We start from the raw sequence: 19,014 nt of genomic DNA on the forward strand, positions 1-19,014 counted from the left end.
ACCAGACCACCTGCCCTGCCTCCTGAGAAATCTGTATGCAGGTCAAGAAGCAACAGTTAAAATGGGGCATGGAACAACAGACTGGTTCCAAATTGGGAAAGGAGTATGACAAAGCTGTATATTGTCACCCTGCTTATTTAATTTATATGCAGAATACATCATGCAAAATGCCAGGCTGGATGAAGCACAAGCTAAAATCAAGATTTCCGGGATATGCAGAGAAATATCAATACCTCAGATATGCAGATGGCATCACCTTTATGGCAGAAAACAAAGAAGAACTAAAGAGCCTCTTGATGAAAGTGAAAGAGGAGAGTGAACAATTTGGCTTAAAACTCAACATTCAAAAAACAAAGATCATGGCATCCGGTCCCATCACTTCACGGCAAATAGATGGGGAAACAATGGAAACAGTGACAGACTTTATTTTCTTGGGCTCCAAAATCACTGCAGATGGTGACTACAGCTACGAAATTAAAAGACGCTTGCTCCTTGGAAGAAAAGCTATGACCAACCTAAACAGCATATTAAAAAGCAGAGACATTACTTTGCTGACAAAGGCCCGTCTAGTCAAAGCTATGGTTTTTCCAGTAGTCATGTATGGATATGAGAGTTGGACCATAAAGAAAGCTGAGTGCTGAAGAATTGATGCTTTTGAACTATGGTGTTGGAGGAGACTCGAGTCCTTTGAATTGCAAAGAGATCAAAATAGTCAATCCTAAAGGAAATCAGTCCTGAATATTTATTGGAAGGACTAATGCTTAAGCTGAAGCTCCAATCTCTTGGCCACTTGATGTGAAGAACTGACTCGTTGGAAAAGACCCTGATGCTGGGAAAGATTGAAGGCAGGAGGGGGGATGACAGAGGGTGAAATGGTTGGATGGCATCACCAACTCGATGGACATGAGTTTGAGCAAGCTCTGAGAGTTGTTGATGGACAGGGAAACCTGGCATGCTGCAGTCCATGGGTGGCCAAGAGTTGGGCACGACTGAGCAACTGAACTGAACTGAATATTCGTGTGTGTGTATACACATCTTCTTTATCTATCTATCAATGGGCAGTTTATTCTCCTTCATCCATAATACTAGTAAATTAAGTACTTGTGGTGGTTTAATTGCTTTTTGTTTTGCTTGGATAGTCTACCTTGTTTTATTTCCCCAGTTATCTTAAATTTGCTGTTGAGATAAGTTCTTTGCTGGTCTTTCTAGAGAGTTCAAAGAACAAGCTAAATTTTCAGAAACTCTGTTTTGAGTGGGAAAAGTATATAAATATGAAGACCAAAGTGGTTTAGCTTTTACAGTTACAGTTTTGGGAACTTTTGCTGTAGAATGTTTATGCTGATGGTCACCTTTTGTTACCTGCTCTTTACCTGACTTTTGTAGGTTTTTGTCGTAATTTCTAAGAGCTCTCAACTTTGATACACCTTCTTCTCACATCTTTCTTCATCCAACACTTCAGCATATATCCATGTAAACAAATAAATACTAATGAGTGCTTTGTATAATTATAGGAAGGTTTTATGATCTGTGAATGTTAGGTTTTTGTTGCTGACTTTGGTCATGTTTAGTGTTGGTTTCTTTCTCTAGGCTTTGTACATTTCTCCCAAATCTCATCTTTGTTTCCTTTGTTACCAGACAGACCACCGAGATTCTCACCTGTTTCCTGCCTGGTGTTACTCATCACTTTGATATTTTGTTTTCAGTGTCCATAGTCTCTGTCAGTCCTCTCCAAAGGTTTCACAGATTGTTTTGCAATGTTTTATTTTTAGACTTCAATGAAGCAGTCCCAGAGACAGAGCGCCTGGATTCAAAAGCACTGAAAACTCGGGCCCAGCTTTCCTTGAAGAACAGACGCCAGCGACCGTCTAGGACAAGACTCTATGATAGTGTCAGCTCAACCGATGGGGAGGACAGTCTGGAGCGAAAGGTGAGCACCCCGACCGCCTTCTGACGTGCGACTGGGCTATATCCTTGTTCCTACAGCTTATTGAAAATAATGATTTTCCTGCAGCCAGATTCTGTATTCTAGTTGAAAACAGCTGGAATAGTTCACTTCTTTGTCTCCTAAATTCTTATTCACCTCTATATATTGTTATAATTCAAATTCTTTCTGTACTCATTCAATGAGCTAACAACCAAGAGCAATATCCATATCGTCATATTTCATGATGGTGCTATTGATATTCAGCTGTTGATTTTTCCTGGTGGTGAATAATTAATGCACAGGTCATTGTTTTTATTATGTCTTAGGTGTCTGTGTTAGCTACAGTGGTAATATGGTGCATTGTTGTGAATTATGCAGTCTCATCTGTAAACCATCAAAAATTGGTTTTCATAGGGATTGACTAAAAACAAGGTTGGTCTGATTTCAAAGTAAGTATGAAATGGACTGATGATCAGTGGCATAACCTCCTTTATAATCTCTTATACCAACAGCCTTCAAACAGTTTCTATAACCACATGCACATTACCAAATCACTTCTGCCCAAGGGTTTGAGAGCTTCTCCAGAATCAGATTCTGGTGCTTCATCCCTCACTCCAGTGGCTGGCAGTGTGCCCTTCTCGCCTGACCACATAGCTGAATTTCAAGAAGGACCACTGTACTCAGAAGGGGAGCCTTCCTCCTCTGTTGGGGAAGACACTTCACTCTCCTCTCCTTCGAAATCTGATCATGATATGGAAGAATTGCCTTGCCACAATCAAGCCACCACCACGAAAATACTACAAGAAAAAGGTACTGTTAATTTTGTTTTTTTTTAGCTTTTGTTTTGTCTGACTTCACTAACACCTCAATTTGTGACACACAAAAACAGGGCCTGTGTCTTTTGCATAGCTAATAATCAACACTGCTTTCCATTTACATTATGGGACAAGAGAACTCCCTTACTTTTTATCTTTTCCTATCTGATAGTATTTCACATCCTCAGCAAGTTTCTTGTTGAAGGAAATTCTTCAGGAGGCCTAGAGATTTTAGATAATAGCATCCCATAAAGTTTCAATAAACACTAACATACTCATATAGAAAAAGAATATATATGTATATATATATGGAGGTGAAAACAGTGTAGGTCTTAATCCATTAACTGGTTTTTATTTAGAAGAAGTTCTCACAGTAATTTGTATTGCATAGGAGGTGATAGAAAATCTATAGTAAAGATAATACAGCAAGATTAGTCCATAAATTTTAAAATATGTTCCTAGAATTAACATGAGAATTTCATAGCAGTGTCAATAGACTGTTGTCCTTTGAGTTGTATGTTTTAATTAATAGAAGTAATTAAACAAGTTAAATGATGCAAAGATAACACAAAAAATAGGCTCATTTTCATTTATTTTATGTAACTAGAGTCTTAAAAACTAGTTAAGATCACATGGAAGAAGAAACTCTTACACGTGTAGAATCATTTTTAAATATGATGGGTCAAAAATCCACCTGTAATGCAGGAGATGCACGTTCAATCCCTGGGTCAGGAAGATCCCCTGGAAGTGAGCATGGCAACCCATTCTAGTGCTCTTGCCTGGAGAATTCCATGGACAGAGGAGCTTAGTGGTCTATAATCCATAGTGTTGAAAAGAGTCAGACACAACTGAAGCGACTTAGCACACACATCTCTACCCAATCAAAGGCTGTAATCTGTCCATGAATACATCTTGAATGTAGAAATACAATTGATTGTGGGGACTCACTTTGTTTTGTAACTTTTAGTAAGCATCATAGCGTTACCCCTGATATTTTCCCTGTTCTTCTTCCCTGAGCCTATTGATTTGCTGGAATTATCTTCCACAGGTTTGGTCCTAAGCACAAGACTTCTAGAAGTTTTGAGGTAAAAATTAAGTACTTAGGGTGTACAAGATCCTTGTGGAGGCAAGAGAAAGTATGTCAAACCTGCTAATTTATTAAGTTGGTGAAGGACTTGTCCTGTGATTTTGGCTTACTTTCAAAAGAATGAAGGCTTCAGAAATTCTTATTAATTAACCTAAATGGTAGATTGTAATAGCACTTTTATAGAAATATACTTGTAACAAGCCCTCCCTCATCTCCTCAGAAGAAAGTGTGTATAGACTTTACTTTGTTTGTAAGAAGGCAAAGAGCAGAGGGACCTATTTTGGAGGAAGAGGTTAGTACCTTGTATTCCACTGTTTGAGTTGTCAGGTATAATTAGCTATCTGAAAGAAGTACATTGTAGTCAGAAAGTGGGTCAATCACATATGAAATCTGACTCAAATTTTTTTTTAAGTGACTACATCTTGTCTAGATTATTTTCTCTTTTCATTCTAAAAAGCAGGTGTTTGATCTCAAATTTGGGAAAGTATTACATGGGTATAATCTGTGCTTCACAGACCATTAGCAGGAATATTCAGCAGAATGTGGTTAGCAGTAATTAACATGAAAATGTGAGAATTCCTGAACATGTAATTGAAGTAGGGTATTTTCTAAATTGTGCTGTGTTGTACTGCATTCGCAAGTCACCATTTTGTTAAATTGTGGGACCTCAGTGGAAACTAGGACAGAAAGACTCCCATTAAAACTGGAAATATGATAAATATCTAACTCCATTTACGGGAAGGAGAATTTCCTTTCCATTTAGGGAAAAGAAAGAATGATATGAGAACCACTGAAAGTAAGCTGACTGGATAGAGGGGGAAGAGAGTGAGGAGGTTGAAACTGATCACCGGGCTGCTGGCCTCAGAAAGCATGGTCCCTGTCATTAACAGAAATCAGGAAATCAGAAACTTTATGGGGGAAAGATGATTAACTCATTTCTAGTAGAAGAGGACTTGAGCTCAAGAGAGAAGACGGGGCTGGGAGGTAGACTTGGGAGTCCTTGATGCTGGGAAAGATCGAGGGCAGAAGAGGGTTACAGAGGATGAGATTGTTAGATGGCGTCATCGACTCAATGGACATGAGTTTGAGCAAACTGGGGGAGATGGTGAAAGACAGGGAAGCTTCGTCTGCTGCAGTCCATGGGGTCACAAGGAGTTGGACACAGCTGAGCGGCTGAGCAACAACATAATAGAAGAAGAAGAGGTAGTCAAGCGTCCCGTTGCAGTGAGAATAAGAAGAGTGCACTCCCAGCAGTGGGTTAGTACTTAGCTCAGGAGATCAGTTACTACCTTTGAAAATGAAGACCAGCTTGCCAAAGCTTAAAGCTGTGGCATCCAGTATGAAGACTTGGACCTCTGATTGCTCAGGAAGGTGGTAATGGAGAGATTTCAAAAAGCCTACTGGAAATTTCAGATACAGCTAAATAAGCAAACAGACAAAACTGTCAAAATTCTTTTTTCTTTTCCTGAAGTCATACCAATCCAGTGTTGGTTTTTATATGGACTAGAATTTCTACTGTACATTAAAGATGGGTTTGATTGATTTAAGCTGGAGAAGTGCTTTATTACTTAATCTTGCCTCTTCGGCCTTTTGAAAGCATTCATTTAAGTGTGTCTTGGAACACACTTTGGCCAATGTATGAGACAATGATGGAAGGTTGCCTGGCAGCAGGCTCTGTGATGGGCAGAATCAGGCTTTTAATCCCAAGATGTCCAAATAATTGCCACGCTAATAGGTTGTAGAGTGTTGCCGTGTACATCGTCTCATCTCGTCCTCACACCACTCATTGAAACATCGTCCAGCCACCTTTGTTTCCAAGAATAATAAATCCGTCTCCTTTTAACTTCACACAGTCCTAGCCATAAGAGTTGCTCTAGAATGGATTTGGAAGAATATAGTATTTTCTTTTCTTTGACTTCTGTTAGGAAAACCGCAGGCCTGCTTTTTTAATGTCTATTTGCAAAATCACCTTAGAACGAGTTTGTGCCATGTCTGTAGATTTTCTTAAGGTGATTATGTCACATCTGTGGCTGTTTAATTCCGTTACCCAAAGAGTAATGATGCAAATAGTCATAATAAATACTTGAGGCTAGAAGTGGATTTTGACTTGGACATATTTCTGACTTTTCTATTTCATTATGTACATTTCAAAATTATTGGTAATTGTAATCAGAGTATCATTAACTGAAACTATGAAAAGCTCATTGCTAAAAATCCTTAGAATGTTTTTCAACATCCTATACATCTTCAAAACTTCGAAAAGAAACTTCTAAATGAGAACTGTTGGTAAGTTATGTGTATTTAGAAATTTCTCCTGAAATAGACAAAAAGCATAAGCAAGATTAACCCAGAAGATTAACTGAATACTTTCTTAGGAGAACTATATTCCATGCCACAAAGTTGCTGGATTTTCTTTTAAATTTTAAAAAGATAGACAGACACCCACAGACAATTGAGAAAAAGCAGTTTTCATACACAAATATGCATCAAAGTTAAGATACCCTTTGTTAATGATCTCAGATAACTGGATGTGCTGAAATGTAATGCCAAACAGCACCCACTGCGATATAGTTCCAGGTAGAGTCACAGCAGTTTCTGCCTTGTCCAAGGTGGAATAAGTGCCACTAGTGAGATCTTGTTCCTGCAGCTGACATTGAATTCCACTGGCAGTCTTTCCTCTGATCGGCTTCTGGCATCATCTCAGGTGTCCCCACCCCCCAGCAGCTGCTGTGCTTTTGAATGCTAGTATGACTCAAGACAAGTAAGGATCATTCAGCTCCAAACACCGAGGAGGTTTTGGAGTCTTCCACATCAAGGGAGGCCAGCCAAGCTGTGCTCCAAGCCAACTTCTAAAAAAGACCTTGCAAAGTTGTAAATGTTTTATAGCTGAGCTCCTGCTTGAGCCGTCTCCCCTATGTCTGTCTCTTCTGTCCCAGTGCTGGCCGCAAGCCATTAGCAAGGGGCAGACCAGAAGGGGAAGGTTTGACTCTCACTTTCTCCCTGAATCTCCCAGACTCTCAGGGGTGACATTCTTCACTGGACTTGGGACATAGAGGGGAAGTGGCTGGCTTCCTGTCAGAAAGCGTTTAAAAACCCAAAGCAAGAAAGGCATGGAAGACCCAGCCCAGACATTTGAAGCAGAGTTGGAGCCAGAGAACGAACAAAAGAAAGTCATTTGGCCCCTGCTTTGAATGTAAAGGGTGATTTGATAGTGTTTATTCTTGCTTATTTTTCCATTCCACTTTATTTGAAGCTAAAATTCTGTTGATTTTAGAATTGGGCTTCTGTATAACAGGCCCTCTCCTGGTTTAACTGAGTGTTCCTCAACATAGCTGTATCCGTTTCCTTATAAAAGGCATCCATTATTTTCTTTTACAGTTAGGAATTGAGGCAAACCCTTAGCTACAGAGATGCAGTGACTTTTGACAATAGCTTTTTAAAAATGATAGTAACAGAAAACATGATAATAATCCTTTTTTTATGTACGTCTATATCCTAGATGGTGCCAAAGGTCCCAAGTCACTAAGGGCATCCAGTTCATTGGTGGTGCGAGGAGGAAAAATCAAGCGGAAGTTCGTGAATCTGGGGTAAGCACCTCACGAGGTGAAAAGCAAACCCTCTGTAAGAGAAGGGTTAAAGGAGAAAATGTCCCATTTCCCTTTCTGACTGTGTGCTGTCATTACAGGGCACCTTTGCGGAAGAATTCCAACAAGGGAAAGAAATGGAAAGAGAAGGAGAAAGAAGCCAATAGGTTTTCTCCAGGTAGCAGGTATGGGTGGATGATTATGAACACAGCTGTGTCTGTGCGTCTGAACTTTCTGACTCCCTGCCATTGTTAACCAAAGTCAGTGGTCAGTATCTTTGTGCTGATGTGATGTACCTAGAGGTGAGATGAAAGAAAAGTTCCATGGTGTGTATTTTTCTTACTTCAGTTATAGCCTACACTTAGACCTACACTTGGTCCATTGGTTTAATTGCAGAATTATGGTCACATGAACAGTTTTAGTAAGTGCTTATCTAAATACAGCATAAATATATCTATGTGACATGTCAGTTAGACATATTTCAGCTTTTTTGCCTGGCTACCCACAATGCTTGTATATTCTCTTTTTAAGTCTGAAAGGGTGATTTTGCATTTAAGTACCTTGTTGGCTTTCAAGACTGTTTCTGTCCACCTACATATAAGAAAGACCACTGTCTCTGGACTCAGCTGTTAAATTGATTTTTGCCAATGCCATCAACTATGCTTACTATTAGATAAAGACTGTCCTATAAAGAAATGATCTTTGTATAATATATTGTCAAGCTTTCTCAATTTTATTCTGAGATTGCATAATTGTAAACTTGGCTTTGTATAGGAAGACATTAAGGCACAGATGCGTGCTCTGTCTCAAGTCCAGCTGCCTGGGTTTAAATCAGAGCTCTCCCAGTTACTGCCTTGAAAATCTTGGACAGGTTATGTAGCCTCTGTACCTTCATTTTCTCTTCTGTGAAATGAGGATAATAAGAGTAGCTACCTCATAACATTAGTGTAAGAGTTAAATGAGTTTTCATGTAAAGCTTTTAAATTGCTACCTTGCACATAGAAGACATTCAAAAATAATAATAAAGATAGAAATCACTATTATTATTATTTGTGAGTTACAAAGAAGTTTTATATTTATCCTTTCATTTGATTCATACAATAAGATTGGGAGGGGAGATAATAATACTACCCTTTATTGATAAAAAACTTCACCTTCATAGAATTTAATTGATTTGCCCTGGATTATGCAACAGGCAATTAATGTCAGTTACCTGGAGCTTGGCCTCCTGTCTAGATGTTTTTTTTACATTGAATGTCATATGCACTTCCTTAAGCATCTAATGATGTTTATATTGCTCTATGAATTTAGGGAATCATCCCAAAAGTACAGGCTAAGGAAGAAACAGACAAAATGCTAAGAATAAAGGAACACAAACTTCTTTGCAGACCATTTATCCATTTTATAGGTTGTCCCAAGCCTTTTTTCTCTCTTTTCTCTTTTCTGGCAACTTGGTGAGAAATTGTACCTTCTCCCCGTGATTACAGGAGAATGGGGGAGAGGATAAAGGATGGGAAAAGAGAATTCCAAAATTTATTTTGTTTTTCTGGGTTTCCTCTGTGCTGTCCAATGGAGAATGGTAAGAAATCTCTGTTTATATTGAGGACAGAAATCTCAGGGGGAAATTAGGCCATAATGCAACTCAAAAGCAATTTTTAATTTTGCATGATTTTGAAATGAGAAATTTAGTGAGTGCCTTAGAATTAAGAATAGAAGAGTATCAAGTATGCTCAGGGGAAAAAACAACAAACGGTTACACCATTTAAGGGAGAGAGAGATGCCCAAATACACTACGGGAGAGACCCTGGGACCCTTCAGGAATGACACTGTGGTTCCTGGGCTCCTGGGGCAGCCACAACCTGTCACCTTGGGAGCACCACCCTCGATGGGGCGTGTTAAGCACAGGCGCCCAGCAGAGTGGAGACAAGGTTTGACTGAATTTCATTATAGTAGCCAGAGAGTTTTTATGTCCTTGTTTAAACTGCAGGTGAAAATCAAGCAGGTCTTGATTCTCTTGGCAAGCGCTCACCTTACTCTAGGCAAAACCACCCATAGCCCACAGCGGGTGGTCATCAGCACGATGCTTAAGCACAGTTAATGCCAGCTTTTGAACCAGCAGCCACCCAGGCTGCCAGTCAGGTATATTTTAAAACATCAGTTCTTGTGTCTCTCTGCATTAGTAATCACAAACAATTCACATGTACAATGTTATAAAATAGTTTTCAATTAGAATCATAGTTTCATAATTATTTATAATTACAGTAGAATGTTGACAGGACTGAAAGGACCTCATATAATTGTAATAATAAGACAGGAAAGAAGAGGGGCTTTTCCTGTTTCCAAAAATAAAAGTTTTGAGCTATCACAGTGATTCGTTAACAGTAATCAAATCTAACGATAGCTTCCATTCTCCTATGTAAACAAATAATTGGGCCAGAACCTTAGAAAACCTATTCCAAGAAGCACAGTTACTGTCCAGCATACTGCAGTTGAGTTGGCTTCACAGGGTCCCTGAAGATAGGTGGGTGACAAGCCCCAGTGCTGCAGGGTCCCACTGGTCTTCCAAGTGGTTAGAAGAACTGGGAGTAAACTCATCAGGCCTGTGACGTTTTCTCAAAAATGACTCACAAACTGAGTTAGTAATCTTATCTCATAGGCTTTTCATCCATTTCTTATAAGATGATAAAAATTGGATGAGGTCAGTCAATTAGTGATACCCTGAGAGTGTTCCCTCCCTGTATTTGACCTGAGGCCAGACTATGGTGGAGGTAATGAAGATAATGGTGGCCTCCTTCAGGAGGTCCCATGCATGCACTGTGCACTCAGTGCCCCCAGCCCTGCAGCAAGACATCGTCGACCCGTGCCTCCGCCAGAGACTCCTGGACACTCGCGCGCAAGTCTGGGTCAGTCTCTTGCGGGGTCTCTGCTCCTTTCTTCTGGGTCCTGGTGCACACAACGTTCTGTTTGTGTCCTCCAAGAGTCTGTTAACTCCGTCCTGGGTAAGTTCTGGCAGCTCTGCGGTGGGGTTAATGTCGACCTCCTCCAGGAGGGCTTATGCCATCCCCAGAGGGCTTATGCTCTGCACCCAGAGCCCCTGCCCCTGTGTCAGGCCACTGCTGACCCGTACCTTTGCAGGAGACACTCAAACACAGTTCTGGCTCAGTCTCTGTGGGGTCTCTGGGTCCTGGTACACACAAGGTTTGTTTCAGCCCTCTGAGCATCTCTGGCAGGTAAGGGGTTTGATTCTGAATGCGATTTTGCCCCTGCTGCCATCTTGCTGGGGCTTCTCCTTTGCCCTTGGATGTGGGGTATCTTTTTTTGGTGGGATCCAACATTCTCCAGTCGACAGTTGTTCAGCAGTGAGTTGTAGTTTTGGAGTTCTTGCAGGAGAAGATGAGCACATGTCCTTCTATCCACCATCTTACGTCAAAACCTTCCTCGGTGATCAGTGCAAAGAAATAGAGGAAAGTAATAAGTTGGGAAAGACTAGAGATCTCTTCAAGAAAATTAGAGATACCAGGGGAACATTTCATGCAAAGATGGCCACAATAAAGGACAGAAATGGTATGGACCTAACAGAAGCAGAAGATATTAAGAGGTGGCAAGAATACACAGAAGAACTATATGCAAATTATCTTCACAACCCAGATAATCACGATGGTGTGATCACTCACCTAGAACCAGACATCCTGGAATGCGAAGTCAAGTGGGCCTTAGGAAGCATCACTACGAACAAAGCTAGTAGAGGTGATGGGATTCCAGTTGAGCTATTTCAAATCCTGAAAGATGATGCTGTGAAAGTGCTGCACTCAATATGCTAGCAAATTTGGAAAACTCAACAATGGCTACAGGACTGGAAAAAGTCAGTTTTTGTTCCAATTCCAAAGAAAGGCAATGCCAAAGGATATTCAAACTGCCGCACAACTGCACTCATCTTACACGCTAGCAAAGTAATCCTCAAAATTCTCCAAGCCGTGCTTCAACAGTATGTGAACCGTGAACTTCCAGATGTTCAAGTTGGGTTTAGAAAAGGCAGAGGAACCAGCGATCAAATCGCCAACATCCACTGGATCATGGAAAAAGCAAGAGAGTTCCAGAAAAACATCTGCTTCTGCTTTACTGACTATGCCAAAGCCTTTGACTGTGTGGATCACCACAAACTGTGGAAAATTCTTCAAGAGATGGGAATACCAGGCCACCTGACTGGCCTCCTAAGAAATCTGTATGCAGGTCAGGAAGCAACAGTTAGAACTGGACATGGAACAACAGACTGGTTCCAAATTGGGAAAGAAGTACGTCAAGGCTGTATGTTGTCACCCTGCTTATGTAACTTATATGCAGAGTACATCATGAGAAACGCTGGGCTGGATGAAGCATAAGCTGGAATGAAGATTGCCGGGATATGCAAAGAAATATCAATAACCTCAGATATGCAGATGGCATCACCCTTATGGCAGAAAACAAAGAGGAACTAAAGAGCCTCTTGATGAAAGTGAAAGAGGAGAGTGAAAAAATTGCCTTAAAACTCAACATTCAGAAAACTAAGATCATGGCATCTGGTCCTGTCACTTCATGGCAAATAGATGGGGAAACAATGGAAACAATGTCAAACTTTATTTTTTCAGGCTCCAAAATCACTGCAGATGGTGACTGCAGCCATGAAATTAAAAGATGCTTGCTCCTTGGAAGAAAAGTTATGACCCACCTAGACAGCATATTAAAAAGCAGAGACATTACTTTGCCAACAAAGGTCCATCTAGTCAAAGCTTTGGTTTTTCCCAGTAGTCATGTATGGATGTGAGAGCTGGACTATTAAGAAAGCTGAGCGCCAAAGTATTGGTGCTTTTGAACTGTGGTGTTGGAGAAGACTCTTGAGAGTCCCTTGGACAGCAAGGAAACCCAAGCAGTCCATCCTAAAGGAAATCAGTCCTGAATATACATTGGAAGGACGGATGCTCAAGCTGAAACTCCAATACTTTGGCCACCTGATGTGAAGAACTGACTCATTTGAAAAGACCCTGATGCTGGGAATGATTGAAGGCAGGAGAAGAAGGGGACGACAGAGGATAAGATGGTTGGATGGCATCACTGACTCCATGGACATGAGATTGAGTCAACTCCGGAGTTGGTGATGGACAGGGAGACCTGGCACGCTCCAGTCCATGGGGTGGCAAAGAGTTGGACACGACTGAGCAACTGAACTGAACTGAACTGAAAGAGTAGAGAGCTTATGTTGTTCCTTGTGGAGACAAAATGATTCAAATACATGACCAACATGAAACAAATAGATGAGTTTGAAATAAGGAGAAGACAAAATAAGGAGAAAAATGCAGAGAAGTGTGATTGGTTCTGTCCTTTTCAAATACATGCTCAGTGAACTTTCTGATTTAACCAGGTTACACAGCAGATAACCAAAGCAGGAAACAGTTGTCAGCGCTTGTTCATCCTTTAAAGTATACACCAGAGTAAGATAAAGTGCTCTTCTTAGAGTGAGGAGCCAGTGGTACCAGCAGAGTGTCCATTCTGGAAACGCTCTCGGCTCAGTCACTGAATGGAAAGCCCTGTGAGCAGACGTGTATCTCAGAGCAAGGCTAGATGGTGGCAGGTGGGAAGATGATGAGGGAGGGAGACAGCGCTCCTCTGTGGAAGTGAGTCTCCTTCCTCCTTTAAAGTCTGAATAGTGGAGAAGACACAGAGCTGGAATCCAGTGTTCATCCTGACTTTGCCACAGGTAAGTCTCTGAATTCCTCGCCGAAACACAAGCGAGGCCAGCTAAAGCTAGATGGCCTATGACTCCCCACGCATCTCTGTCTGCATCATCCAACGTGGTGACCTCTCGTCAGGTGTGGCTGGGGAGCACTTGAAATGTAGCTTGTAAATACTGAGATGCATGCTCGATTTTAAAGACTTAGTATGGGAAAAAAAAATTATACGAAATATCTTGATCTTTTTATAATACTGACTGCATGTTGAAATAATATTTGAATATTTGAGATAAAAATAAAACAAATTAATTTTACTTTTTTTCCATGTGGCTAACTAGAAAATTTTAATTTACATATGTCATTCATATTATATTTCTGTTGGATAGTGTTGATCTATATGATTTTCTGAAAAACATACTCTTGATTTCTAACTCATTATTTTGTTGTTCTAAAAATTAGCAAGTATTCATTTGCTCGTTTACCTTTTTTTATCTATATGTACTCCTCTTTGTTCCAAATATTATTTTATGATACAACAATAGAATTTATTTTTAAAGTAAACTAGATAGGGAAAAACAAGATAAAATAAAAAGTAAGATTGGTACTTAAGATAGAACATCTTCAGCAGTACTTCATAGTAATTGATAGTGGCCCCAGTGAAAGCCAAAAGCATAATGTCAAAGTGGTTAAGAACCTGAGTTCACATCCCAACTCTGTCTGTCACTTGTCCTCCTGAGCAAGTCACATAACCTCTCTGTGCCTGAGTTTTCTTACACACTTACCTCTTCAGGTCATTAGAGGGATTGGGATTGCATTTAACCACATTTTAAGTCCTTACTAAATATAAATGGCTATCATCATCATTACTACTTAAGATAATTTTTATTGCAGAGATATAAAAATATTCTCTATGTATTTTGCTTACAGTCTCTTTTATGCAGGGTTGACTTTAGTAATATCTTGAATAATACTTGGACTGTGTGGATTGTAGTTCAGACCACTCTTCATAGATGCCGTTTCTCTCAAAGATAAATCATAGCACTATAGTGAGTTTTGAGATTATACCAAGAGACAAGTATGTGAAGGGTAGTTCTGCCTTGTTGCAGAGCAAGGGCAGAGCCTCTGCTACTGAGTGGGGGAGGAAACACGCCCTTTCAGAAGGGCTAAGAGCAAGATGAACCACAGAGAGGAAAACCTAAATCTGCCTAAACCTGGTCTGGAGAGGAGCCAAATTTTTCCCTGAAAAAATGCTTATAAACAAAAATGTAGTTATAAATGCCCGTGGAGGATGGCGATCAGAAATTGGCAGAATAATTTGAACCTTTGAGCTTGGAAAGTTTTAAAGCACATGTTTGCAAGCCGTTAGGATCCATGAGCAATGATGGCAGAAACTCAGTAAAGCACCGCCGGAGAGCTTAACCTTGGCCATGGGCTCCTAGGCGCTCTCCCTTTCACTGGGTGTTATCAATGCCCAAAGGTAGCTTTGTCCTTAAATTTGTGTTATAAATATAAAGCAATTAATAAAGTCTCCCAATTGTACAACCTGACTTTTTTTTTGAGTTTCAACTCAACTTACAAATCTCATTTTGTTTATACATCTAATAAAATGTTATGTGAAATAAAGGCAGTCACTTTCATGAAGACCTTTAAACAATATTAGCTTAACCTCAGGAGAGCAGACTCATTGCCCCTAAATTGTCCTGTTTTAGGTGCTTTTATAAATTTAATCTATTTCGTTTTCCTTTCAAGTAATTCACTGTGCCTGAAACCTGACACATTAACATTCCTAACAAACTAGTACTTTTCATACTTAAAAAAACTTTCAAAATCTAATAAATTAAAATAGCTATAGTGACTCTAAAGGTCCCAATACTCTTGTCAGTGTAGTTATTTAACTTAACTAGTTAAATCTGAAATCAGTTAAATATATTTAAATAGACAATGGACAAGTTTCTCAGATTTCTAATGCAAATTTTTATAGATACTAAGCAATACATTTATTACTCCAGAGCTAACATTTTTATTTTTATAATATAGATTTTATTTATATTGCATCTTGCTGTTTCATTTTATATCTTCCCAGTATGGGAAAGACTCATCTCCATCTAAAATGAGAAAAATATATTTTTCCCTCAACACCCCTAGGTTCTCCAACTGAAGCCCTGTAAATTAAACTGCCAGAAGACAGTTAATAAGGGAAAGGCATACAAATGTATTTAATGTAATTTTTATGAGACACAGGAGCCTTCATAAGGAAATGAAGACCCAGAGAAGGAGTTGAGCCCAACGAATTTTTATAGTAGATTTGATCAAGTGTAGAAAGTTGTGGGGAAATGTGATAGGACCAAAAGGTATGAGCTAAGAGTGGTAAGCTGAGGAAATTCAGCAAGTCCTGTTCATTCATTTGCTCAGATCCCTCCTGGTACCTGTGGAGATGTCTACTCCTCTCCTCTGGATGGAGGAGGGCACCTCTTACCCCAGGGTCTTATGACCTGGTTCAGGGAGATGTGGGAGGCCAGAGAGCTCTTCCCGCACCTGCCATTTCTCAAATTCCTTCAGTTTAAAATATTGAAAATACTAGATATGCCTAGGTGCCATATTTTGGGGTAGCATTTCCTAAGCCCCATCATAAGTTAAGGTTAAGCACTTTATAGTGACCATCTCAGATGGGCTGTTGATTGTTGACCAGATATTTAGACTATAACTGAGAATCTAGATGCAGGATGTGTTCAGTGTTATTGGCCTGGCTGCAGATGGACACCTCTTGTTGTAGCTGTTACCTGTTCAGGTCTTTCAGTCGCATTCAGAAGAGTCTGGCTTTACAGCTTCAGCCTCCTTGGTGAATGTTAGAACCTTACAGAATCACTTCGACTGATTTAAGTAAATGGAGGTCTGCAACCCTTCCTCTGGTTGCATCTAACTTTCTTCACTTAATCTCCTTTACCACCTGCTTGAGTTCTATATTCTGTTTATACTTTCTCTGTTCTTGCAGTTTCTGAATACCTAATTATATTTTGATGACTCCAGTTATATTCTGAGTATTTTATACACCTTTTATTCAAAGTTAAACTGAAAAAATTCACCAAGGAATGTTTACCTGCGCAACTTAATTTTGGGGTGCTAGCACCGGGATAAACTGGTTTCAAGATGTGTACAAATTGGTTCATTGTTTTATACAGTTGCTAATTGTAAACCATTTAAAGGCCAGGAGACAGTTACTCCCCCCACCACAAACCCCAAAAATGACATTTCGGGATTATGGAGACTTAACTTGAAGCCATGCTTTCTCCCAGTTCCTATGAATAAAGCTCAGGGGGACATCCTTGGTGGTCCAGTGGTTAAGACTCAGTGCTTCCACGGCAAGGGACACAGGTTCAACCTCTGGTCAGGGAACTAACATCCCATATGCTGTGCCACCAAAAAAAAAGAAAGAAAATGAGAGTTTCCAACAGGGATGTAACAGTAATTTATGAATCTAGTTTTTCCAAAAGTGACAGTGAACCATTACTGTATAAACTATAGAAGAAAAATAAGCATAGAACACATACCTGTGTTGATCCTCCAAAAGTTATTTTCAGATCTATTAGTTATTCATTTCTACCAATCATGGTTTTTCAAGGGGATTATCAAGGATCTAGATAGAGTTTATGCCCCTTGGACCATAATCTGCCCTCAAACTCTAAAAAGTTAAGAAAAGTAAGGAAGAATTTTATGTTATTCTTAACAGATTTCTCCATGGCACCCCACTCCAGTACTCTTGCCTGGAAAATCCCATGGATGGAGGAGCCTGGTTGGCTGCAGTCCATGGGGTTGTGAAGAGTCGGACACGACTGAGCGACTTCCCTTTCACTTTTCACTTTCATGCATTGGAGAAGGAAATGGCAACTCACTCCAGGGTTCTTGCCTGGAGAATCCCAGGGATGGTAGAGCTTAGTGGGCTGCCGTCTATGGGGTCGCACAGAGTCGGACATGACTGAAGCGACTTAGCAGCAGCAACAGATTTCTCCACAAAGTGAAACAGTCTGTAGGAGTGATCAATCATAGAATAACCATTACCAAACCCTCTCTGCTCCTTTTGTAGACCCAACAGTTGAGTTTATCCAAAAGGAGATTGGCATTTGTTTCAGAAAAGTTGGTAAGCTGATAGGTCTATAATTTTAAAGTAGTGGAGAGTTTTATTTCTTAAATGAATGTTCTATACTCTAGTTCCTAGCAAATGGAAGCAAACCACTGTTCTATTTTTGAAGGACACTAGGAACCACACAGAGGTTCCATCAGCTCAGAGAGCTTTAGAGTCAGGGATACACAAAGAAATGAGGGGGACAGGATACAGCCTCAGCAGAGGCACAACCAGACCTCCTGGAGAACTGGAACATAGTTTTCAGAGTACCCCAGGAGCTGGTGCTTTGCAACTGTGAGGACAGTTGCTGTCTCCTTAGGAGTGGGCTTTTGTTGCTTTCTATGTGACTGTTCCTTTGCATCATTGATTATCTTGGTATAGAAAGCTAGAGCAGAAAGCCTCTGGATGTCATCCAGGGCTGAACTTCCATGACTTCACCATTCTCACATTATGGCCTTCAGACCCATCTTCAGTGCTGGATGTACAAGTCCACACAGAATTATTTGTCTTGAGTATTTTCCTGACAGTGAGAATTTTATGAAAGGGTTTAGTGAGATGTGGTCTTAGAATTTTGTTTGAAACATTACCCGGCTAGGATTTGAGCTACCAAAAGTCGTTTTGATAGGTCTTAGAATGACAACAGTCAGGCAGTAATATTCCTACTTCCTATCTATTAAAAGTTGTAGTGGTGGTTGTTTTAAAAGCATTGTTACAAAAGCAGTTCACTTGGGCATAGGACAGGATACTCATGCTGTTGTTAATAGTGGCCTATTTATAAACTTGAAAACAGTATCCATATATTTTAAGTACTACCATACCTTAGTTGAATTACAGATGGAACTTATAAAAAAAATTCCCATGTTACTTTGATTACAACTGGTTCAGAAATTTATAACCAAAGAGAAAAACAAATATCAGGCCCAGGTTATCTCATATATCCCCAATTATAAGAGTATGAGACTACAGAGAAAATGTTTTTATGTTTTAAAGCATATAAAAGATATTTTATATAAAATATAAAAACTCTTTAAAGCATGAAAAATATTTTTATGTTTTAAAGCACAGTTAGAGCTTTCTGAGCACTTTTACTGGAATGTGGGACTGAGCTAAAAGATAAGCCTGAGAAGTTAAATTTTGACTAACTAGATAGATTTACCTGCAGAGAGATTTACTTCCCCAGAGATATGCCATTATGTTTTCCAGGATTGGGGACGGGGAGAGGGGCTTTGGGACCCAACTCCATGGAGATGTTTTAGGGGCTGTAAAGCTGGAGACATGAGTCTTACCTTCCTCTGACATAGGTCACTTTCCAAAGCATAAGAACCCAAGATCCTTCTCAAGATGAACTTGTTTACATTAAAGGGATAAGATCTCTCTCCCTCTCTTAGAGAAGGGGGACAGCTGTCCTTCTCCTATATAACCTTACAGATTCATATTTTTAAAAATTCCTCACATATAATGTTGACCACATATAGAATGACAACTGGTTCTCATTGTGTTACCCTGGAAAGAGGAAATTAGGGCATGGGAAACCAGTGCAGTGACTTCCTATAAGTAAATAATAATCTATTTCTGCACCAGAAACCTCAAATTTAGACTCAGGATAATATTCATAAATACAGATATTAAAAACATTTTAGTGAGTTCAGATATATATTAGAAATGTCGATTCCAGGTCAACTCCGTCTCCCCCAAATTCTAACTTCGTAAGTCCAGGTACTCAAGAATTTGTGTTTATATAGCTGCCCCAGGTGATGCTTACTTATCAGACTTACTTGG

General features: G+C 39.8%; 1 protein-coding gene across 1 annotated transcript in view; it reads left to right on the plus strand.

The window, feature by feature from the left end:
* PPP1R9A (protein phosphatase 1 regulatory subunit 9A) overlaps window positions 1-19,014 on the plus strand; it is a 334,795-nt gene that overhangs the window by 305,393 nt on the left and 10,388 nt on the right. Inside the window, exons 12-15 of the mRNA XM_052638347.1 lie at window positions 1,770-1,927; window positions 2,437-2,734; window positions 7,326-7,413; window positions 7,512-7,595. Coding sequence (XP_052494307.1) covers window positions 1,770-1,927; window positions 2,437-2,734; window positions 7,326-7,413; window positions 7,512-7,595 — 628 coding nt within the window. The remainder of the gene's footprint in view (window positions 1-1,769; window positions 1,928-2,436; window positions 2,735-7,325; window positions 7,414-7,511; window positions 7,596-19,014) is intronic.

This window comes from Budorcas taxicolor, chromosome 4 (assembly GCF_023091745.1).
Source record: "Budorcas taxicolor isolate Tak-1 chromosome 4, Takin1.1, whole genome shotgun sequence".
In the NCBI taxonomy this organism is placed as follows: domain Eukaryota; kingdom Metazoa; phylum Chordata; class Mammalia; order Artiodactyla; family Bovidae; genus Budorcas; species Budorcas taxicolor.